This window comes from Vanacampus margaritifer, chromosome 6 (genome assembly GCF_051991255.1).
Source record: "Vanacampus margaritifer isolate UIUO_Vmar chromosome 6, RoL_Vmar_1.0, whole genome shotgun sequence".
NCBI lineage: Eukaryota > Metazoa > Chordata > Actinopteri > Syngnathiformes > Syngnathidae > Vanacampus > Vanacampus margaritifer.
The window spans coordinates 12,952,305-12,976,970 of record NC_135437.1 but is presented as its reverse complement, the minus strand read 5'-3'; the positions used below and the strand labels follow the sequence as shown (position 1 = coordinate 12,976,970).

The 24,666-nt window shown below is 37.2% G+C and overlaps 1 protein-coding gene across 1 annotated transcript in view; it reads left to right on the top strand.

Annotated features, from left to right (window-relative positions):
- Positions 1-11,351, top strand: part of sema3d (sema domain, immunoglobulin domain (Ig), short basic domain, secreted, (semaphorin) 3D) — a 46,737-nt gene extending 35,386 nt beyond the window's left edge. The window contains exons 15-18 of the mRNA XM_077568666.1: positions 2,889-3,046; positions 4,043-4,107; positions 4,213-4,352; positions 9,277-11,351. Coding sequence (XP_077424792.1) covers positions 2,889-3,046; positions 4,043-4,107; positions 4,213-4,352; positions 9,277-9,696 — 783 coding nt within the window. The 3' untranslated portion in view covers positions 9,697-11,351. The remainder of the gene's footprint in view (positions 1-2,888; positions 3,047-4,042; positions 4,108-4,212; positions 4,353-9,276) is intronic.
- Positions 11,352-24,666: the final 13,315 nt, after the last annotated feature.

Below are 24,666 nucleotides of genomic sequence, written 5' to 3'. Positions count from 1 at the left end.
TGTGCTTCCAAGCTGCAAATATTTGTGCCTAGGTCACCTGTGTTACTCTTGGACAAGACGACCGAGCCACGCAGAATGATGTTGAATTGTTGAACATTTTCAACATTAATGCTGTGTATACTGTTACATGTTTTGACAAAATATATATTTTTTTCCCACGGCATCAATGTTATCCGTAAAGAATATGAATATAAAATAATATCAATATTTTGATTATTACACTGAATAACCCAATTTTTGTTGAGTTTATGTCTGACAACTGTATTAAACGAATTTTTGGGTGTGTTTTTCGCTATCACGTCAAGTTTTTGAGCTATAGGATAGGATCCCTGTTTTCTTAAAAAATACAAAAATAAAAATAAACATGCATGTATGTAAATAAAACACTAAGATGGAATTGTTACAAGTTTGAAGACTAAAAAAAAAACTGGCATAAAATGAAATAGAATTTATAACGGTATGCCCATGGTTACAAGGTTAAGAGGAAATTCAGCGCTAATCTTGCTAATTCCTACTATTCTCACTTTCTGTTTACAGATATTAATAGTACTAACGTATTGGGAGGTGCACATACATCTCCCTATAACTGTCTAAATTCTAACTGTACAAACAAGTTGCTGTAGATGAGTCAATTCATAATCAGATATTCTTTACTACAGTTTTACTACAGCTAATCAGTGGAATTTTGCTGTGGAGAAAATACTTGATGTGCTATAGAAGAAAACTGACTGCAATTTTTGAATCAGAATGCTAATTTTATCTTTAATCAGCATAAAAATCTAATTCAACAGAAATGTTTATTGTAATTGTTCCCCAGTGTTATTTCTGTGGAAGGTGATGACAAGTTAATGACAAGGCAAGTTAATGAGGGAAAAATCTTGTTGGAATTTTTATTTTTTTCGTGTCAGTAAATAAAACAAACCCCAGAAGGAGAAAACAAAATATATTTTTGGGATTTGGTTTTTATATGAGCAAAGGGGGGAAAATGTTCTAATGAAAATGTATTGATTTTTTAAAAATTATTATTATTGTGTTATGATTTATGTTTTCTTATCATGTGTGGCATCTCACAAATAGAAAAATAGTTAAGATCTATACTTTCTTTGGAATTTATTTGACTCTGATAATTAAAATAAACATAGTGCTTAAATATAGGGAACATTTTCCTTAAATAAGGATTCATTTAAAATAGATTTCACCTAAAAATTGGACCTAAATAAAAGTTTTTAAAAAACTAACACTTCTTCAAGATTCACTGCAAATGTATTGGACATCAAAGTTAAATACAACTGAAATGTACTGAAGCAGTGATTCATTCATGTCCCACACATTGAGTATCACTGATGTAAAACGAAAGGTCAAGTGACAGTTTTTCTACGTTTTCAGTTCAAACCCAAAGCAAGAACCTAATCGGTAGCTGAGGGTCAAAGGCTGTTTAGGATCATGTTTCTTGTCAGCCTACTGGTGACGTTGCCATTTTTCATCAGCGGTTGCTTTGCGGGTGCAACACAAGTTGCTTTATTTGTTTTTTCATGCCCCACCGGACCCATTCGGTCCTGTTTAATCTCCGACTGTAAAAGCGCCTTCAGCTCTTCATCATGCTCGTTCTACTTCCTCTCCACTCTCACCGGGAGTTTCCAGCTCTCTCGGCCGCCTCGCGCCTCATTATCTCAAAGGTCAGCCGTGTCACCAGACACTTCAACCCTAATCAAAGCCTCCATTAATCTCTAGCTGTGTTTTGACCTGCACGTGTCTGAGGGGGTGGAAGTTCACGGGGTTGAAATTTCGTTGAGGAATCTCCTTACCTTGGGACAAGTTTGAGCAGATAGTATTCAACATCAATAACTTTGAAGTGTTCAGTAGGGATAATGGCAATATTGCAATATTACGATATTAAAATTGTCACAATATCGTTGTTGTCATGTTACAATATTAACTCATTCACTCCCAGCCGTTTTCACTGAAGCAACCCCCTTTGCTCCCAGCAAATAAGTTAAAAGCAGCAGATCTGTTAAACAGGCCATGTTGTTTTCCGTGTGTGCAGTTCAAGCACCCTCTGGTGGTTAGTTTTTTTTAATTTATTTGTTGCTTTTTTTAATTAGTGCAGTTTAATTTTTAATTAGGCATGTTTTGGCCATCTACATCCAAGACCCATGCTAATCGCCAGATGAAACGGAACGCAACACGTTCAGAAAAATAAATAAATATATATATATATATATATATATATATATATATATATATATATATATATATATATATATATATATATATATATATATATATTAGAGCTGTCACACGATAACATTTTTAATCACTTCATCCACGGCTCATTCTCCTCTTTTTCTAATCAGTTAATTTCTTGCATAATTTAAAATGTAAAAAAAATGACCCCAATATTTCGACATGAACAAATATTCTAAATGTGATACATAAACATTTATTAAATAATAAATAAATAAAATATTGTGATTAATCAGTTAACGCTTTAACTTTGACGGCACTAATATATATATATATAAATATAAGCAATATTTTATGACATAATTAGAGATTCTGAGGAGTATTCCACGTCTGCGTTGGATGTTGCAAGACAAAGACTTTATAGACCTTTTCACCATTTGCATGGGTGGCAAAATATCACAATATCCACACTGTCTCCTTCTTGCTGACTTCCTTATGTTATGGCAGCCCAATTCTTCCTTGACAATCTCACAATGTTTTTGTGGTTTAATAAAAGTAATACAGTGCCAGATATAGTATCCTAAAACCTATTGTTTAAAAAAATTCAGAATAAAACAAAAAAAGTGGGACAGTGTTGATTTTTTTCCGCTACCGCAATGTAAACGTGAAGGTGTGAAATTTGTGCGTTGTGTTTCACTGTGTAGCAACAGCTGTATGTCGGCTCCAGCGAGGGATTGGCTCAGCTCTCACTCAGCAGATGTCACCTGTACGGCCAAGCCTGCGCCGAGTGCTGCCTGGCCCGAGACCCCCACTGCGCCTGGGATGGACATACGTGCTCCAGATATGTCCCTGCAGCCAAGAGGTGAGGAGCCCATATACTGTAGTGATATTTGTCCTCGTTACTGGACTGGTCGCCAATTAGTGGTAGGGTGCATATAGTCACTGATTAGCATATGTGAATTTCTTACCGGATCCTCTGTTATTCACTGAGGAAGTCACCCTTTTGTTGTTTTTGTGCTCAAGCCAAAGCCATATAAAAGACTGCATTGGAATTACAAACAAATTTGTGTAGGCATCAATTACACACAGATTTGCTTTTCTTGAACTCATTAATGCTCCTTTTGCAGAACAGATAATTGTGGCCTGTAAAAAATTATCATCTTAAAATTCAATTAGCAGGTGAGAGTGGCATGTCATTGGCCAGCGGGGATACTGTTATGTTTGTTTTGTTTCCCTTTGCTGAAAAAACAAGGTTCTTTGAAAGCTGATCCTCAGTGTCTGCAGATATATGGTGACAAAGTGTGACGGGGGGTGGAAGGGGCAGAGGACAGGTCAACGCAAGCTAACAAAGAAAACAGTAAAGAATTGGTTCTCATTCAGTCATCGCTGATACATTTCCGAGTTTAGTGGTAGGCCTACCTTGATTTACGATTGAAATTCATTCCGTGACCAAGCTGCTAACTCAAGTTTGTTGCATGTCAAACCATTTCCCACCCCCCATTGAAATGAATTAAAACACCATTAATCCATTCCAGAACCTGAAAAAGCACTCACCTTTTCAACAAGGAGAAACAGGGTTTCATTGTAAAATGTAGCTACAAAAATGAGAATTTAAAGAACGGTTATTTTAAAAAGTATAATTAAGTCAAAAGAAAGTCAGATCAGTAGCTTTGACTCCACCTCCAATTGGCGATTTCTCATATCTGCTCCTTGCAGCGCTTTCATTTTGTTTGCCTGCTTGACATGTTCAACAAACGGTTAAAAGTGCTTCAACAAATCTGGTTACCACATCCACTCAAACATTCCCGTGGATTAATTTCGATATTTTTTGAAGGATTTTTTTGTTCCTTTTCCCTAGGAGAGCCAGGAGGCAGGACATCAAGCACGGAGACCCCGCCAGCCAGTGTTGGGATACAGAGGACCGTATGTAGATTAGTCAAACTGTCATTTCTTCATTTTGATGTGATTTCGTGAAATTGTATTAGAACTCAACATAGCTTTCGGATTGTGTTTTTTTTTTTTTTTCAGGTCTTGCCGTGGGACGGGTGGAGGAGCAAGTTCTCTTCGGCGTGCAGAGCAACTCGACGTTCCTCGAGTGCGTCCCCAAGTCTCAGCAGGCTCAGATCCGCTGGTTCGTTCGCAGGACTGGATCGGAACACAGAGAGCAGGTCAGTCTCAAGTTCAAACATTTTACTAGAAGAGGTCTCCAATTACACCGTAAAACTTTACTGAATTGATAAATGCTTCAAAGCATCCACAAACGTCATATCTCATTTTAGTTGAAGTTTTGTATCTGACTTATTGGAGGTCAGAGTCGTGAATGCCAACACAAATCACATTAGAGCGGATCCTACGGGAAGATTAAAGGAGCACTTAGACTCAGGACACCAATCATTTCTCATACAGAAGAACGGAAAACTCCCAGTGGGTCACTGTGTCGTAAAACGTAATAAAGGGAGCAATCGGGAACCTACGAGTTCCTTAAATTGAGTCGTCATTGATTTTCACGAGTGTCTTGGGCTTTGGAAATGTCGAGCCACAAGGACAGAAGAACATCTGCAGTTTATCACACTAGGATAAGAACTTATTTGTACAAATTGCTTTTTCATTCACTGGCCATTATTCTCTCAGTATCAAAGTAAATGGTCAGTCATCCATTCGGAACTTTGGAGGAGATTTTTGCGAGCGGGTGTGTTTAAGGTGGTTAAGGGTCAGGGTCCAAGGAAAATGTGATGCTTAAACAAAGAGCAAAGAAAAAATATCCTGTTAAAGCTTGCATTAAAGTTCATATTGACAAAGATTATTTATTATCAGTAAAGCCTTAGCTTGACGCTCCAATCAATCAATTCCTAGTGTCCACAACTTTGTCGATGAAAATGACCCCCCACCCCCCCCCCCAAAAAAAAAGAAGGAGAAAAAAATGAAACTCCAGATACTGACCTTGGTTTTGTTCAGTTAACTTACAAATGAAATCAACGGCACAAAAAACAATCAATCTAAACTATTAACCTAAAACCAAATGTAGGAACTGCAAAAATGATGACAACCAAAACCAGATTTTGGCTAATTTAGCCTCATAGCCCGTTTCACGACCCACAAAAAAAAGTCTCAAGAAGTAGGGCTATGTAATTAATCGAAATGCAATTACAATTTCAATTATTACACTTCCCAAGTGCAAAATCGGCATAATTGTAAAAAAATTTTTTTATTATTAATACAAAAATAAACTTAAATTTATACAGTTCAGGGCAAAAGTTTGGACACACCTTCTCATTCAATACATCAGCTTTATTTCACGACTGTGTACATTGTAGATTCTCATTAAAGGCACCAAAACTATCACAACAACTATGACAACTAACGAACACATGTGGGGCTATGTACTTAAAAAAAGGTGACAATAATAAAATAAATACACAAATAAATAGCCACCCTTTTTCACTGATTATTTTTTTGCACATTTTTGGCATTCTCTCGATGAGCTTCAAAAGGTTGTCACCTGAATGGGTTTTCCAACAGTCTTTTAAAGAGTTCCCAGATGTAAGAACGTCAAAAGTATGCAAAAAAGTAACCAGAGCAAAGGATGGCTATTTTCAAAAATCTAAAAAAAGTTATTTAATCTTTTTTTGTTAAATACATAACTCCAAATCAATTCATACATTGTTTTTGATGCCTTCAGTAAGAATCAACAAAGTAACCAGTCATGAGAATAAAGCAAATGCATTGAATAAGAAAGTGTGTCCACACTTTTGGCCTGTACTGTATTATTTGCATATTTTTATTTCAAAATGACTAATTTAATAAATCTTGTTTGGTCCAAAAGGAACTAATTATAGTGTTTCAAAGAAATGTATTCGTTTGAATAATTTTTACATGTTTAAACATTTTCTTTTTTTGTACCAAAAAACAAATGATTGTCCTAATTGTGATTTCAAGAAGCCACATCCAAAAAGGCACAGGAAGTTGGCCAATTTGGTTTGAATTGGCCATGTCAGGGTCAATTAAGCCATTTCCCAAGGTCCTTCACCAACAAACTTTTCCTTTTGTCTGATTGACACTGGATATGAACCACGTAAATAAAGCAGAATTTACAATGCAGGTCCAAGCACCCAATTCTGCTGATATGTACGGTTTGCACTGATTACATTGCAGCTTACTGATGACGAGGCACTGTTTTGTCAGTCATTTGGAATTGGTTCTGGTTTCCATTTATGCCGCCATTACACATATCAAAGTTGTGCCACGAAAATTTGAATTGTGTCACTTGAACTATGCAGTGAAAATCGAGCTCGAGACAAATGAGTCTCAAATTCCACAAAAATTGTGTCTGCGTCGCTGCAAGTTTGGTGACTTGCCATTAAAATGTGAAAATAGACAAACTCAGCGACTATGACCAGGCGGGGTGTGTCCTGATGGCTACTGTTTGTCGCGGCCCATGTCATATAATACAAATAACGTTTGACACACATTTGATCTTCAAAGCTGTATTTAAAAAAAAGGGTATTAACAGAAAACTGACATGGCAGTTTTTCAAAATATTTATAATACATAAACAATATGGAATTGCTTAAAGGATCGGCTTTAGTGTTTGATAATGTAAAGAATTTCAGATGCCCTTTAATTCTTCAATTTTTCCTGTGTTTTACCCTTGGAAGAAATAGTTTGGACACACCAGGCGTCTATTAGATGCTAACTCCAGTTTAGATGTTCTGTCTACTATACTTCCTCCTCCACATGTTGCACAACTTCCCACCATTTTTTCCCTCATCCTTGTTTGCCTCCTGATGCCTTGCGGCACAACCACAACTGACCAATCAAGTCCCCCTCGTCGTAAAAAACCCGCCACTAACGACGTGAGTGGAAGCGATTTGTTTGCGCTTACGGCTTTATTCATGTGAGCGGTCACCTCTAGAGAGAGACAGTTGGCCTGTTAAAATAATTAGCAACACGGAAAACACGGATGCTGTCAGGTATTTCCGGTTAGATGCAACAAAGTCATTGCATACATATTGTGGCTTTGACTTCTTATTTTTCGTGTAGAGTATTCTTCTAATCGTTTACATATCTGCACTATCACAGATCAATTATGTTTTTGTTGTTGTTGCACACCTTTAGTGTAATACCATGTCCACAGAATATTGTGTTGTATTGCTATAAAAACATCAAACCTACCAAAAGAAAGATTAAAGTCTCTTCTTTCATCAGGAAAAAAATGTATATTTCTATCTGTTTCCACTTTGCAGCAATTAGTATTAGAATAAAGCTAAGTTTCATCATTATTCACAAATCTGTTTAGAAATGTGAATAAGAGAGCTTTTTTTCCAACATGGCCCTGGTTGATCTCTTTTGCTCTGCTGCCACCTGTTGGCCATTTGTGTAATAACTACCATTTCTTCAACCGTTCTTTGCAGTTGTGAGGCTGTACCAAAGCCTTCTGTATGCTCTAAAACAAACAAAAAAAAAAAACGGATAAATATGTCTTTGGGACACTTAAAACATTTAAAATAGAACGTACGTATTTATATGTTTTTGGGAGCAAATGAGTTAAGAGCAATAAGAGGTTGAGTTGTCCCCAATTTCCAATAGTGGTTGTTCCGACTGAGCACAGTCAATAAAAGTGCCTGTGAGTAAGGTTGGATGCTCTTGGAAGTTGTTTGAAGGTTTGTAACAACGGTGACATCTATGCTAATTCCCGTTAGCATTAAGTTAGTGGAAATTCCTTAGAGGAAATTAAATGGGTTCGTTGAACATTTTTGTGTTTATATACCCAATGTTTAATTCATTTTTGTTTTATGTGTCAAGGTGGGAGTGACAAACAGCGCTAAGGATTACTTAATAAATACTTAATAAACACTTAGTAAATACTTTTTGGGATTATTGAAAATATAAATGCAATATAAAATATAACATAAAAGTGAAAGAAAGAAAATCAAAGTTAGTCAAAAAGGAAAATAATTATTAGTAAAGTCAAAATTTACATCTTCAATGGGAGTTGGAAGAAGTAAACCAAAACCAAACTAAAAAACAACAACAACCAAAAAACAAACAAACAAACAAAATGCATACTTAATAAACATTTTAATATTCAAATGTGTTTAAAACATGAGCAAACTGACCACCCATAGAGTGTAAAACTAGACAACCAAGAGTGAGCGCATCTGCTCTTGAGGGAGTTTCCAGAAATGTGTTGTTGCTCAACCTTATTATTATAATTATGTGTTAAAGCTAGTAACGAGAGGGGTCCAAAAAGTCGTAAGGTGGCTAAACTGAGTGACTAAACTGAGTGACCACTCACTCACTGTACCACCCACAGAGCAGAACCACCCCCGAAATGGAGTGATTTAAACTAGAGTGTGACAAGTGAACATTAGGTGAGGTGTAAATCTTTAACCTTTGTGTATTTTGATGAAAGCATGTCATAGAGCTTTTATGAAGACACCTGGAAATTGCTTTAAAATAAATTGTGGAAAATATTGCAAATAGCTCCTTTATGGAATGCTTTTTAAACAACCAATGAAAATTGTGTTCACATGGGATCCTTGTCACCAGACAGCAATATATGTTGTTATGAAGATTTCTCTACAGGCTTGTTGACATGATGGAAAATAATGTGGGAGGAAAACTAAACTAAACAAAAAAAATTAATGTATCCACTATTGGATGGATGTTACCACAACTGTGCGCTTCTAATTAAATAATAAGAATTTTTTTGGGCATGAAATAGTTTTTGGTCAGCCATGTTTACTTTCAACACACCAAAGCTGGAGAAGTTACTTTGAAGTATGAAATCATTTTAAAAGACCAGAAAACCATTTTAAAATTAAAATAAATATTCAGGGTCATTCAATTTATATCATTAACAGGAACACGGTGGAAAGTTGGTGGGAACTACTTTTTCGTTCGCTATCAGAGACTTTGGTTTCTAATTCAGGAATTCACAAAATAAAGCACGCCCTCTAGTGTTACACCAAACATCATGGAATGGAATTCATTGGTGCACAATGCTAAAGTGGCTTAAACTGAAATAATCTGGTAACATTTCCATACCATTTTATCGCTAAGCTTAACCATTACGTCGTGTTTTCCTCACAGGTCAGACCGGATGAGCGTGTCATACAAACGGAACGAGGCCTCCTGATTCGCTCCCTGCACACGTCAGACGTCGGCGTGTACGAGTGTGAAGCTCAGGAGCACACGCACTTCGCGCATACGCTGCGCCGGCTCACGCTGCAGCTGGTCCCGCATGGCCAACTGGACCGAAAACCCAAGACCGGCGAGGACCCGATGACGGAGATACGGCATGGCCACCGTTACAAAGACTACTTGAGGCTCATGAGCTCCCCCGTGGGCTCCCTGGAGGAGTACTGCGACGCCCTCTGGCTCGAGAAGAGGCCGTCGAAGGGCCGCGGCCGGGCATTGGGAGTTGGCAAGTGGAAACATATGCAGGAAATGAAGAAGAGTAGGAACAGGAGGCACCATGGAGAGAAGGAAAGAGGGACTGACAAACTGTAGCGGACAATAGACGATGGAGAGGGCTGTAGAAATGGCAGGAAAGATCAGTCTACAGGCAAAAGATGGAAACATTCACAGTTGACTGCACATTTAGCAGGAATTTTTTTGTACCCTGTTTTTAAGGCTCTGGTGTAAAATGTCCCAAAAATAAAGACCAATTTATTAAATGTAATTTAAACAAATGTTTGTAGTCTCAAAATTGGTACGTAAATTGGACAAACCTGCGAGCCAGTAATGATGGTCCTCAAAATTCCATTGAGATTAAATAACCTAAATTTGCACACGTGTTGGAACAGTTATTTTAATAGCGAGGCAACTTTGTAGAAAACAGCATACATTTTGCTTTATGCTTCAAATGTGGTACAAAAAATTGTAGCAACATGTGGTGGAGAAACTTGAAAAAAGTGGTGGGATTCCTTGGTTTAGGACAAAATTCCGTTCCTGCTGCGGCGACAAATTCCAAAATTAAATTTTTGTCAATCACTAATTTATGCCAACACAGTAGTGATGTCATAACAATAAATATTTGTCTGAAAAACAATTCCATGAAAACCAGTTAAGAATGCCAGTAAATTACCACAAATGCTTACAAATGTTCTATGCTTGGTATGTTTGGAAACAGAAGATGCCCTTTATTCATTTGACATGCCAGAAAATACTAAGCAAAGTGTGTTATCCCAAAGTTCTCTTCCTTTCTTTCTTTCTTAGTGATTGTTTCAGCAATCAAACATAACATGCTATCACACAATTACAATAGCTGACGTCAACTTGTTCTCACACCATCACCACTCTGCTGGTTGCAGGAGAGTAGTGCAAGTCAATTTTGTTTCAGGATCGTTCCATGCAAAATCCCAAAGTTCAAAGTTCAACAGGCCGTAGCTCCCAAACCCCTGCTCCATTGGACCTAAAATTTCAGATTTAGTGTTGTGAAACACTAACCAACAAGTACACCAAGTTTCACAAAAATCAAAACCTGCTTGTTTAAAATGTTCAGATTTTTAGAGTGATTTGACATGGAAGCGCCTTTAAAAATCAACATAGCAGATGACGATTTGTTTATTGATTGCTACGCCCATCCCTTCTTTGATCAGTGAGAGACTTTACACTACTGTCAAATTTGTGACCATGAGAAAACGGTTTCCTCTTGGAGATAACAATGCATTCATGTTGAATGATTGTAAATAATTGTATAACTTGTACAGGATATACAGGCAAATCTCAATACAGTAAACCTTCATTCATTTGTGTAGTTTAATTCAAAAAGTGAAATTCATGCAGCTTCATTAAACGTAATTTTCAGAAGACCAATTCCTTCCTAATTTCTATGTGACAAATAACATACTTTTTTTAGATGGTTGATTTGGGTTTCAGTTGTCAGCTATAATCATCAAAATATAAAAAAAACTATTCTCCTGAAATATTTGTGTTTATATTGTGACTATACAGTATATGATTTGCACTTTTTGAATTGAAAATCACGTTTCCACAGTATTCTAATTCATTGAGATGCACCTGTACAACATGTCCAGTGTAGTATAATTATGATAAACATGTAGGCTGTGATGTCAAGGGGCAGCCAATATTATATTTTTGTACTGTCAGATCTTTTTTTTGTTTTTTTTGTTGAAACTATTTAAATAAATGTCTTGCGTGCCAAAAACCTGAAAGTCTTTGTCGTCTGTAAATAAATGTAAGAGGTGTGCAGTTTCTAGAACACGGTGGCTTGAGAATTGGTGGGTTGGCCTTTATCCAGGTGTCCCGATATAGCAACGCAGGTCCCCGGACGCTGTACGTCGGGATGATTCAGGACCAGCTGCTCTCTTGTTTACTCGAATAAGAAGAAAAAATAAGAAGAAAAAAGTTCCTGTGTATGTAAAAACATGTGATCATGCCGAGGCTTCCTGGAATAAAATGATAAGCATCTTCACGTGTTATAGTGTTACGCAAACCTCAATAGTGTCACATTGTGTAGTTATTATTGACACTTATTTGGATGATTAGTACGCCAAGGCCTTTTAGTGTCCAAAATGAGTCTTAAAATGGAGCTTTATGAAGAGCATTACAGTAATCCTCCACAGTGATTCTTCGCGTTTCCTTATAAATATTTTACACACTTCCTCCGTGGTCATTGTTTATTTATTGACGGGCCGCAAAGAACAAACATATCCAGCAAAAACAGAAACCACTCCATGAAGACAATGTCCTCATTCTTTAGTAATTATTTTAGGGTTTCCTTGAAGAAAGCTGGTGCTCAGACAGAAGCAGCGGGAAAGGAAAGTGTGGCTAAGAAGCAGTAATTTGATGTGATAGCAATAATGAGCACATTGGGCTAGCTAGAGACCCCCACAGCGGGTTTGCAACACACTTACATGGAGATAGAGCCAGGTTGCAAGCAGTTGAATTCCCTTCGATTAGCTTTGCGCTGTTACGCTAGATGGATGGAATGGAAATCCAATCCATCCGTTTTAACCTCAGAATATTATTCATTCATTCATCCATTACATTTAGCTAAGTTTAAATAGTTAAAAACTAAATTATGCGCAATATAGAAATAGATGAAAACACAATTGATGATGAAAAAAGTGAGCTAGCTCACAAACAATTGTGCAGTGTCATAGCCTTTTTGGGTACAATGTTTACGTTTGCTGTAGTGTGGTTACTGCTAGCCTGAAATGGCCACCATCTCCTACAATGCATCACCGCTTTTATGTTGCATTGTTGTACATGGCGGCCATTTTAGGCAAAGAACAAATATACCTAAAGGATGGATGTCAAGGCCTTGCTAGTCGAAGGGCTAGCTTATCCAAGCAGCTAAACATTCATAAACCGTTTTCAGTTTGTAGGTTGTGTCGATGCACCACCTAGTGGTTACAAACTGAAAACAATAAACATATCAATGGAGCCAAATTGCTCAGAAATAAGGCTGTTCATAAACTGAGGTTTTGATGTAATCGTTTACATCTATATTAAATTGTTACCATTTTAGATGTGGCACAAAATTGAAGTTTTCACCAACCCATACATAACCTGGTAAGAATATTTGTGATCTCTAACTACCAGTTTCAACAATCTGTACAAAATTAGGTGGACATGTCTATCATACCAGGATTGAGTTGGAAAATTTCAGCTGTTAGAATGTGTGACATCGGGTTTAAAGGATGTTTTACAGGAGAAGCCCTGAGAAGTGAAACATGTATGCTAAATAAATGAGCTCACCATTAAACTGTGTGTGGTGGATCACTTTTTATTTAAGCACTTCCAGGGAACGAGTCAGACCACAAAAGTCGATTTAGAACCTGCTTATTGGGTTTGCACCAGTTTCACACCTGTCCAAATGAAGCACTACAGTTTGAATATCTATACATTTGATGCCAGAAACCAGATGCTCAAAACAGCATGTCAGCAGGATTGAAAACGGAATTGAGATGTCAACACAGGGTATTTACAGCTGTGCCAATGTACATGTTTGTCAAGCAGTGACTGTAAACCTCTTGCTCGGGGTGGAGGGAGTCAGAATTGCATCGTAGCTGTCACACATGGCCGATATTGATGGTAGCCCGAGGGTAGCGGTAGACAAGAGGTATGTCCATATAGGCTCCAAACAGTTGTTTCCCGACAAGTAATGACCACCTATTCCTGATTTACTCACATATGTGACCACCCCCTTGTTCAGCATTTGTGACAGGAAGAATATAGTATATAGGAGATCCTACACCAGGTATGTCCATGGTTCCACCGCAGGCTATTTCGCTTATGACTTTGGGTGGCATAGGGACAACAAGCATGTTCAAGACACGCCGGGTAAAAGAAAATCAATAAGGTCAAGATGAGGCCTGACCATTTTAAATGTTCTTATTGTAGTAATTAAAAGTCATAATGTTTGTAAATTTTGAGTCCATGAAGAGCGTACAGTAGAAGGCTAGCCAGATGACCTCTATCCTGCTAGCGCAACTCCATTTTGCCTTGCAAACAAAAAAATCCACAACAAAGCCAAGTCATCTTATTGTCCAAGTGTGGGGTAACCTTCCGCTGATTTCATAATGGCCCTTTATGCTCCAGGACAGCACAGTGCGGCGCAATGATGAAAGACATTGAACCCAATTGGAGAGGTGACAGTGGAGTGAAATCAGATTGAAAGCAGCAAGAGATTTTGGCAGTATTGTCCAGTAAATGGCATGGAGAAAATTGAGTTCCAATATCCTGAGCTCTGGGGCACAAGAAAAATGACATGATTATCACCGGGAAAGTTGGGACTTATTATGGGTAAATAACAGCGATGGATGGAGAGCTTCACTACTTTGAATGCAGTTAGTTGAGGTATTTTATGGAGAGAAATTTGTGTCTTTATTTTCAATCAAACATAAAAGAGATTTGCAATTTAAAAAAAAAACAATCAAACAAAAAGGGGATTTGCAACCTCAAATAAATCTTAATTAAACAAAAAAAAATATTTGCAAAAAAAAAAAACTGCAAACAAAATGAATGTTTTTTTTGCAACTCCTGACTTTTGGTTGCAAATCTGTTTTTTGGTTGCGAATCTGTTTTTTGGTTGCAAGTCTTTTTCTGTCTTGTGTGGGCGGGGTCCTCCGCTCAACCGATGATAGAAGCCTTTTCATTGGTCAGCTAGGAATGGGGGTGTGACAATGACCGTCTGACTCATTCTTGAGGCGCCGCCAGCATCGAGGCAAATATTGCTTTTTTTTCTTTTCACTTTTCTGTTTTAGTTATATCTTATATTTATCTAAAAGTAAACCTTGATCTGTCATTTATCCGGTGCTTTGGTCTAACCATTACAATTAGTGTAATCACTCACTCAGCATTGCTTAGCCATGCTAGCTAGCTAGCTCTGATAGTCTGATACCTGACTCATTCGTGAAGCTGTGTTGTTGGCAAGTCGAAACGCTACAAATACACGGCTCACTGGGATGGCTGTTAGTATGAGGTTTTGTTGTTTTTTTACTCATAAAAGAAGCCTTTGCATTCACTTCACATACAAGCAGGACTGGGAGTCGAATTTATCTAGAGTAGCTGCTTCCCCTACGTCTTGGATGTTTGAAGTAGAGATTCAATTTGTGATAATTCTGTGATTATTATTTATTGCTCCTGTTTGTTTACTGTACAAGTAAAATTGAAAAAGTGGGGGAATCTAAGTAATGGGGACGATCACTACCGCTACTAATAAACTTTTCTAGATATACAAACACACAAATACATGTAAAATAGTAGACAATTTGTCTTTATAACACTATGGAGAATCAAGGTAATTCAGTTTAGTTCAGTTTGCAACCAAAAGTCAGGAGTTGCAAACAAAACCTAAAAACTTGCTTGCAAAAGTAAAAAAAATAATAATTTTGTTTGCAATTGTTTTTTTTGCAAATATTTTTTTTATTTGAAATCCATTTTTTGTATGATTGAAATTTATTTGAGGTTGCAAATCCCCATTTTGTTTGATTAAAATATTTGGGGGATTGCGAATCTCTTTTTTGTTTGATTGAAAGTAAAGACAAATTTTTCTTCATAGTATTTGGGCTTAGCTTTATATATATATATATATACATAAAATTGCCTTTGTATGTCCATTTATAAATTGACTTAAGCACAAGCCAACCCAAAGCTCGGGTTGTTTACATACACTGACCTCACATACAGTAGTCCAATCATACAATCAGTTCGGACTTTTGTTTGAAAACAGCCTGCGGTTACATTTTGTCTAGCCAAGTATACATTCTTGGCATTTCACTGGATACACACATTGATATATTATCTCATCATGTTACTATACGCATAGAAGAAGTGTTGGTCTAACTTAAACTTGAGATGGTTCTTATTAGACGGTGAATGTATGCTGGATTAACTGCGAAAAACAGTTATTTGACATTCTACTCTTTCAATAATCTTAGAGTCTTTTTGTTGATGGATGGGCTTAAGAAGAGCTTGGAGTGAGCCTCAAACCTATGCACTTCGTCTGCTTATATAGTGTCAATTTCCCGTTTCCCCCTACCCTGAGATTTTAACATAAAGGGAGACAAACATTTTCTGTTTCACTTTAAAAAGTCAAAGTTTGACAAACCATTAATTGTGCAATTTCTAGTGGTGCAACGCATCATCATTGATCCATGGTCGGTTTGGGTCAGGTCTCACCAACCAATCCAGGATTGGTTGGAAAAACAAACATTCAACACCATTCAGACATGTCAAAGAATCTGAAACATACTCATAACATGCCGCCTGCGCTAAGGCTAACTTCAAAATAAAGTTTACCAAATAACGCTGTACTTTGATGGCAATGCAAATAGCCTTAGTAAGTTAGTAACTTCTACTTTGAAGGTGGCCCACGTCGTGGTGTGATGGCTAGCTTGAATTCCATTGTAGACGTTTAGGATTTCTTTATCATAGTTTTGATTGACATTAAAGTTGCGACCAGCATCAACACAATGCTATCCCAAACTCATATTCATTCGCTAATTTAGAATGCTAAGAAACAGCTAATTAACTACGCTGTCATTGTATGTTAAAGCAGGAGTCTCCGACATAGGTGGCTAGCAGCTAGCTGTTAGCATTACCAACGAGTGCCTGGCTGGTTGCTGTAAATGTGTTAGACAGCTGGTATTCTCCATGTTTAAAGGAAGGGAATGTGCCTTAAATTGCAATTTGAGGTATTTTCCTTATTAAAAAAAAAAAAGATGAATAGAACTTTGTCTTCATTTTTTTTCTAAACCACTTCTGCCCATTAAAAAGAAAAACATTCAACTCAAAATGTCAAACATAGCCATTTAGATTCTAGAAACACAACTTTTAGCCATTAATACTTTGTTATTTTACATAAAAACAAGAAGGTTTCTGCCTCATATTGCACTTAAAGTTGTGCTCCTAAACAGCTATATTAGACATTTTGAATTGATTTATTTTTAATTAATGGTAATAAAGCGTTTTACAAAACAAATGAAACAAAACACTATTTTTCTTTTTATTTATCTTTTCTTTAGGCTGATCCGAAAAACAATCCGATCCGTGACTCATATCCGTGATCGCACCAGAATTGCGCAGATTGGCCACTTATCCATAACTAATGCGTTACTTTTACAATGCAAGTGTTGTAGAAAATATGACAAGATTTCAACAATGTAATAATAGAAACGTAATAATAGAAACACAAATAAAAGATTAATAATCGAGTAGAGCACTCTGAAGTGGATATTGATGTATGATATATGTGGGTCTCATAACTCAATAGGGTAACTAAACTTTAATCTCTCCAATGATTCAGTGCAGTTCAGCACCTCAAGAACAAGAATAAATTTAATAAAGGACTATTTATCAATCATAAGTCAACAACATTCTTCTGGCGGAGTTTTTTGATACAGGTCCTGAACCTCATTAGATACACTTTTACAAAGCATTCAGCCTTTTCAAACAGTGTTGACATGAGACTGGATATACAGTATGCTTGAGTCAGTGGGAGTCTTAATGCATCGCAGACTACAATGTTGCCTGCGTCCGATGCCAGAAGAGATCATATTCCACACAGCGTTTGTTATGTATGAGCGTGTGAATATGCGTTCCTCATGTTTTTGAGGCTTTCACGAACACGAATGATTGTTTTGACTTAGCTTTGTTCTTTGGTCACATTTATTGTACAGTATTCATTTTCACACTACAGTGGTACCTTGACTTACGGGTTTATTTGATCCTATACCACACTCATAACTGAAATCAATTATGTCTTACATCAACTTGCACCACTGAATGGAAGAAGAAAAACAACACATTACTGTATTGTACTATATATTAAAAAATAGCATAACGTAAAATATTATGTAAAGAATTAAACAGGGAAAAAGAATATGGTTCTTTCTTAGGACCCATTTTCAAAGAAAATAAAATTTTCAACGTGAGGTAACCACATGAACTGATAGTGGCCGGGTGCTATGAAGTTCAGTGCCGCAACCCGCTATGACCGCATGGATGCATGCGTGCTGCTTTACGTCAAGTCATTTCAACAAGTGTCAGGAGATAAAATGCTCGCGCTGAATATATGACACTGAAACAGCTGCACCACTACACGTCCCTTTGAGCGTGTTAAGCACACGCCTGCGCTCACCCAACGAGCCATCGCAGCCGGTCTGTGTGATTGTTATGCAGGTGTGTCACTTCATTGTTCTCTAAATGGCCGTTTCGCAAACAACTGGTTTGTCTTTTGCCATAAAACACACAATGTGCTTCTATTTTATCGAAGTGACAAGGCCTCAAGCCAAACATGTTGCACAAAGCAAAGTCTGTCCAAACTTTAATATGAGAACAGGCAATAAACGAGAATATAACGACAACAACAACATGCCGAGAAGCATAAGCTGGACTGTAAAAGTGAGCCGGCGGCGCATCCCTGCTGCGCTGAAAATGCAACATACATTTTTCGATGCAGCTCCAATGCCAACAAGTCTCTACTTTATTTTTAGGATGACTTTTTACTTTTACTACCAACATTTGCAAACAGATATCTGTGCTCTCTACTCATTACATTATCAAAATAAGACAAAAAAAACCCAGCAGTGACATGGAGGAATGTGAGCTGGAAAGCAACAATGACAACTGAAACAATGTAGGGAAGCAAAATGTTTCCGCTCCACTGTCCAAGAAAGAAAATTGTTTAATGTCGTCAGCGACAAGAATCTCATTGGAAAGACACTGGACTATCGTCGATCTCTGCTCACCATGCATACCACCACCCGCACTTATGGTTTTATTAACCTCTTTGTTCTCAAAGTGTCCAATTTATTTTGGCCAATCATCGTTTTAATTTTCTGCCCCGAATGACTGTAAAGCTAAGCAAAGCATTGCAAGACTCACCTAATTTATTCCAATATCCTCGTTTAAAAAGTTGGGGGAAAAAAGGATCCTGTACGTGATTACTGCACCTGAATTTACCCTCTTTTGAACCTTTTTTTTATGTGATATAATGGCGTGTGAAATAACATTACACTTTATTACAGATTGTTGTCTTTGTATTTGCTTTTATTAGGCTATCTGCTATCTTGAAAACGAGAATCTTTTTTCAATTGCCTTACCTGTTTATAAATTCCGATTAAATTCATGACATTGAAAAATGATTTGTGGTGAATTTGGTGTTGTGCCAGCAGCTTTGAGCGTAAACTAAAAATAAATAAATACAATAAAAACAGACATGTTTTAAAATGTTATTCTCATATACAATAGTTTAAAAAAACAGTTTTACTTATTACATTTATTCTCAAGTACATACAGTATCAGAGCCTGGACTTTTTCAGATTTAACTAATTTACAGCCAGATGTTTGCAAAGCCTAATATTGCCAGATGTTTTACAGGTTTGTGACCCTTCAAGACACGCAGCATTTTGCACTCTTTGATAATATAAAAACCAAACCTAGATATTAACATAGGTTGATTTCGCCCAAAACACGAGTTTCTGAACCAAAAGCACAAAAACACCCTTTTTCGGAAAAGAAACATGACTACTGACTTTGACGCTAATATTTTCTTTTTTTCTCTTTTGTGACACCTCAAATCAAAAAGCAACAACAACAAGACTGACAAAGGCCTTCTGATGGCGAAATATGTTTGCCACCTCTGCCCGTAATGAATCCCGGGGCATCTGCTGGAGAACAGTCAGGTCTTCTGCAGCTTTTGTGAAACAGCTGGAGATGAAAAATGTATTTAGTGCAGCCAGAAAGCGACCCGCTGAACATAGCGTGTCGGTACATTTAAGCCAATTGTCGGATTGATGGATGATTCTGGGTTGTCGCAAAGGGGTACAACGCCTGCTAGTAGAGTTGAAACAGCTGGATTTGCAAGAATACGCATTGACTATGTCATTTCACCAATCCATCTTGCCCAGATTCAAGCTGTTCGGGACCGGGAACAAAATAAGAGCTGTCTTGTCTGGTATCCATATAAACAGAGGGCAGACTTTTGAAACAATGGTTGGCCCAGATAATGCCAGAAGTGCAGCTTTATCAGAATTGGACAACTTGGCACATAGAAAATTTTGGAATAGTGCTACCAAAGCAGTACCAAAAAGTCCCTGTCATTTTTCCAAATGGATTTTATTCAATATGTTTCAGAGGTATTTGTGACTCTTTTGTTAAACAACCATCTGACTTGCCAGGTCAACACATCTGGGCTTCTCTGTTAAAGGAATTATCTTAATGACCTCATCGTTTGTTAATGATTTACCGTTATCTTCCCTGACCAGATGGTAGATGACTATGGATTTAATTTAACCAAATTCAAGGTTTGAATGTTTAATGAGTACATTATTCAGGGAGTTAAAAAAAACACGTCACACCATTTGAAATATGAGCCTTAGTAACTATTACATCTCTGAGGCAAACAATACGAAAAAAGGCTTCTTGTTGAAAAAATGGAAAATAAACACAAAACAAAAGCAAACCAAAAAATCTGAATACTATTCAATTGGATTTAGATTTTATAAATTATAACACACCTTGTTTTCATTTCTGCCTTTCTCTCTGTGCCATCTCAAAATTTGCTTTCCAGTTGTTTTTTATTTTTATTTTTATTGAATAACACCGAAAATACACACTGCACATTCTTGTTGAACCAAGTAAAACATTAAACTAATATATTCAATTTAAAACCCGTGGGCAGTATTTTATTTTGTAATGGCTTGGTCAGAACCAACAAAAAGCCCAAAACGGGTCACAAAACCACCTAGGGGTTAAGTTTAACAGTAAAGTAAAGTTTGTTTTTAGAAAATTAAAATTGATCAGAGTATGAGATGTGCCACAACACCCTCTACGGTGGTATCTTGACTCAAGTTGCACATATTTCCCACTCAAATGCCATTAATCCATTATGCCCCCCCCCCCCCCTTTCTCACACACACACACACACACACACACCCTCTAAACATTTGTATTGTCCTTAAAATAATAAAAATACATATTACTGTATTGTATAAAATCATAATAAAAGTCAATATAAAGAAACAAATTGGTTTTAGAATGTGTAATGGCTTGAATACTCATAACTCAAGGATTTTCAAAATGGCAGGTCAAAGAATCGCTGCCTGAGTGCAGTTGAGTTGGATTTAACGTCTACCTTTAAAATGCATTTATTAAACATTTATATTCATTTTTAATAAACTTTTGATAAAAACATTTTAATTGAATCATTATTTAAGTATGTTTTTCCCCTACTATGTTTCATATAATTTAATATTCATGTATAAATGTAGCATTGTGCAAAATGTTACAGTGGCTTACAATAATACTAAACACAACTTTTATAGATGATACCTCCGTCTCGCTTTTGATACATTATTTTGTACAATATTTAATGTTGGTCAACATGATATTACTTGGAGAAACAAGTATTTTTTTAGGTGGTACAAAATTTGAGAACCACTGCAGTAAACCATCTGGCCTCTCCCTTTGAAGGCTTTCCCTAATCCGTGTCCATGTTGGTAATCATGTTGCTTCATAGCAAAGGCATTTCTGCCGTCTGATGTGAACTCAAATTACTGAACGAGTGAATTTCCCATGTGAATGATTAAACCTAGTAAGTAGGTTCAACCAACTTACTAATTTACCTCTCACTAGTTTGGGTCAAACCTAGCTACGATAGCAGATTTTGAACTTAATTGAAGAAATAAAAAAATGCATTGATATGTTGGAGTGGCAGCACCGTGAGTGGGACACTAAGTCTTTACTTTTGGCAAGCGTGAAGGACGCGGCGCTCATCAGGCTCGACCACTCTCCCCAGGTGAGGGACGACCTCGCTCGCAGACATTTTATGGCTCCTTCCGCAATGCTTAATGCTGAATTATTGCCGAGAATAAGCAGGGAGTATATTTCACAGCGGACGTGGAGGTCACGTACAAGCAGTTGTGAATTTTATGGCGGTTCATATTGCCAGACAGGTTGGGGGGGAGAAAGGCTGGACGAGAGAGACGAAATGAAAGTGGCAATCTTCTTGATAAATGGCACAACAGTGTCAGGGAAACGCGTCACTTGCAGAGATTCATTGGTCTCGGCGAGTCAACCTGTTAAGACCTCACCGGATTCAAGGCTTTTTTTAAATAAGGGTGTCAAATGCTTTGAAAGACTTAATTATGTTAAAAACACACAACTGTAGTCTTTATTAATATTCAAACTAAGGGATTTTCGATAACCACTTTTTTTTCAGACCGACACCATTATGAATACTCAACTCGAGTAGTCACCAATACCCTACTAAAACCACTAGCACTTTTGATACAAAAATTCCCCCAAAACAGTAACAGATCATTCTAAAGAAAGACCTGTAAACCCCACTAAATTAGTTTTCCTTTAAATTGCATGAAATGAATGGCAATTTTCTATTCTTCTTATTTCTAGCTTCTGATTATAAGGATTTGCTTGTCTATTTGCAGTGTGAACCTGTGGAATTAAAGAGTCAGCAATTAAAGCAACGCCCAAACATAAACTGCACACAGGGTAATGGTACGGGATTAATGGGGACAGATGTACAATAATTGTCGATATGGAAGAGCAATTGGTTAATTTGGGAGAAGAGGCACAGCATTCTTCTGGACTGCCATAATAAAACATAGCCAACAACTCACGAATGTTTTACAATCAGCGTAACCTGGTGAAAATGCTCATAATTTAGATTGTAATTTTATTAACTCCCATAGAGAATTTTCCTCAGGTAAGTAAGCATGAATCCAAGATGGACAGGCAACAAGTTTTGTGTATACGCCATCTAAAGTGGATGGAGCATGGTGTTGAATTTTGGTTTTGGTGTAAAATGGAGTGTGAGAGCCCATCTGTCCTGTTTTTCACACTGACAATTAAGAATGTTCAAATGTTACTCAAAACATTGCCTGCACACGTAATTTATTGTAAATTGAGTGAGTAAGTTTGACTTGTTCAAGCAGTAATCGAGAATGGACAGTGTAAGACGGGGTGTCTAACTCATTTTTGTGGTGGGCCACATTGTAGTTAACACACTTGACTTGCTTTCACGGGCCACATAAAAGGATGTGGTGAGCCGCATCTAGCCCCCAGGCCTTAGGTTTGATGTTTTGGTGTCACCACCTTCAAACTTCCACTGCAGTAGAAAACAAACTTATTTTTGGATGCTGCTTTGAAATTATGGTGACATATTTTCTCTGAGGGCTTGTCTGTTATGTTTGCCGCATTCTTCCAACTGGACTTTTTTTGTTAGATTTTTTAAAATGTGTTTTCACTTTGCTTTTGCATCACAGTGCCATCTGGTCATTTACAACAAATGGTGAGATCACATTTCACATGCTTCTATTTATGCACAAGTGCCCCACTAATGCTAATTCATTCCTGTTTGTCTGCATTATAGCGTCTGCTCATGTGAGATAAAGGTGAGGGAGATTGATCACAGAGAGGGAGAGGCCGTCACTCGGTTGCAAGTATTGTAAGGTTGACGCTATTATGCAGATGAGAGCGTTAAGAGTAAATGCGCACCAGCCGGCATGTCATTAAAGCTGTAATGGCAGCGGAGTTCAACCCTGGCAAAGCCAGACATCAGCCATTTATTGGCTTTAATGTGTTAAGCTTCCACATATGTGTAGTTTTTGCTACACTTACCTCATTACTTCAAAAACACCCCGTATGTTATTTATTTTATTCTCTACTTTAGTTAATGTAGGCAAAGATTTTTTCACATTGAGGAGAGAAGCATCATAAATTGTTTATATCTTCTTTTAGCTCCTGCTCCCGATTGGCAGCCTGGTGTTTATAGTTTTTGTATCTTTTGGAACAAGTCTGCAGAAAGATTTATTTCAGTGGAACTTTTTACTGTGATATCACACTAAATCGTGCTTCCAAGTAATAGCTCGGGTGAAACCACTACTTAAAAAGGGACGTGCAATGGCGCAAACAGAGGAAATACCTTCAATTGTGATTTTTAGCCTTTTTCTTGACTGTACCACCACTGTTTAAATGTATGAAGGATCTATTGAAAAGAAGACGCTACGTCATGTGAATTAATTTACATGAATTTAATTTAAACTTAATTTACATTTCAACAATTGTGTTAAAAAGTAGATGTGGGGTCTATTTCACAAAGCAGGTTTAGCAGAACTCTGGGTCAAGAAACCCTGAAATGTGGGAAACTCAGCGTTTTCCGTTTCAGAAAAGGAGGTAATTGAAACCAGAGAAAAAGAGGTAACTCTAGCCTGTTTCATAAAAATAGGTCATTTAAGCTCTAACATGTTCCATGAACCAAACCTGGTCGGTTGCAGGTTTTCCACAATGAACCTCGAGGTTTTTTTCTGTCCCCGCCTCCTTTCAGACACATTTCCTCATTCATAAAGTCCGCTGCGGCAAGTTTTTGCGTAACTACGCATATAGTCTATAGTGTAAAGTCCACTTTTGTCACGAACATGGCATGTCCTTTTGCCAACGACACTATTGATGAAGGTGCTGCATTATTGCGCAGGGAATTAAATATTTGTTGCGAGATTGTTATCAGAACGCGCATAGATATGCTGGCATTTACAGACAGTTATCTTTTTGAGCGGTACCGTTTCACATCACAGTCCATCATCTACACACACAACTTAATCCATCCTTACATTTGCAACATTACCAGCCGTACGTTATCATGCGCTCACATTCCAGCATATATTGTGTTTTTTTTCTTATAACCGTTTGAATAAAGTTTTTATATTTCATCTTAAGTCAAGTGTGCTTCTCCCCCGCAGGATTGCACCTAAATAAAATGAATTAATGAGTTGCCATTCAACACGTTTCCCCTGTTATATTATTGTGATTGCAAAGGACTACATTTTCTCCAGAAAAAAAAAAGAAAAAAAAAAGACTACATTTTAATTTATGCATTGACCTGGCACCCGAGCAGCGACGTTCTCCCACGCCGCCTTCATCTATGGGGAGCTGCTGCGGTGTTGCACTTTTTTTCTAAAGACATGTTCAAATTCGCTATCTGATCGCATT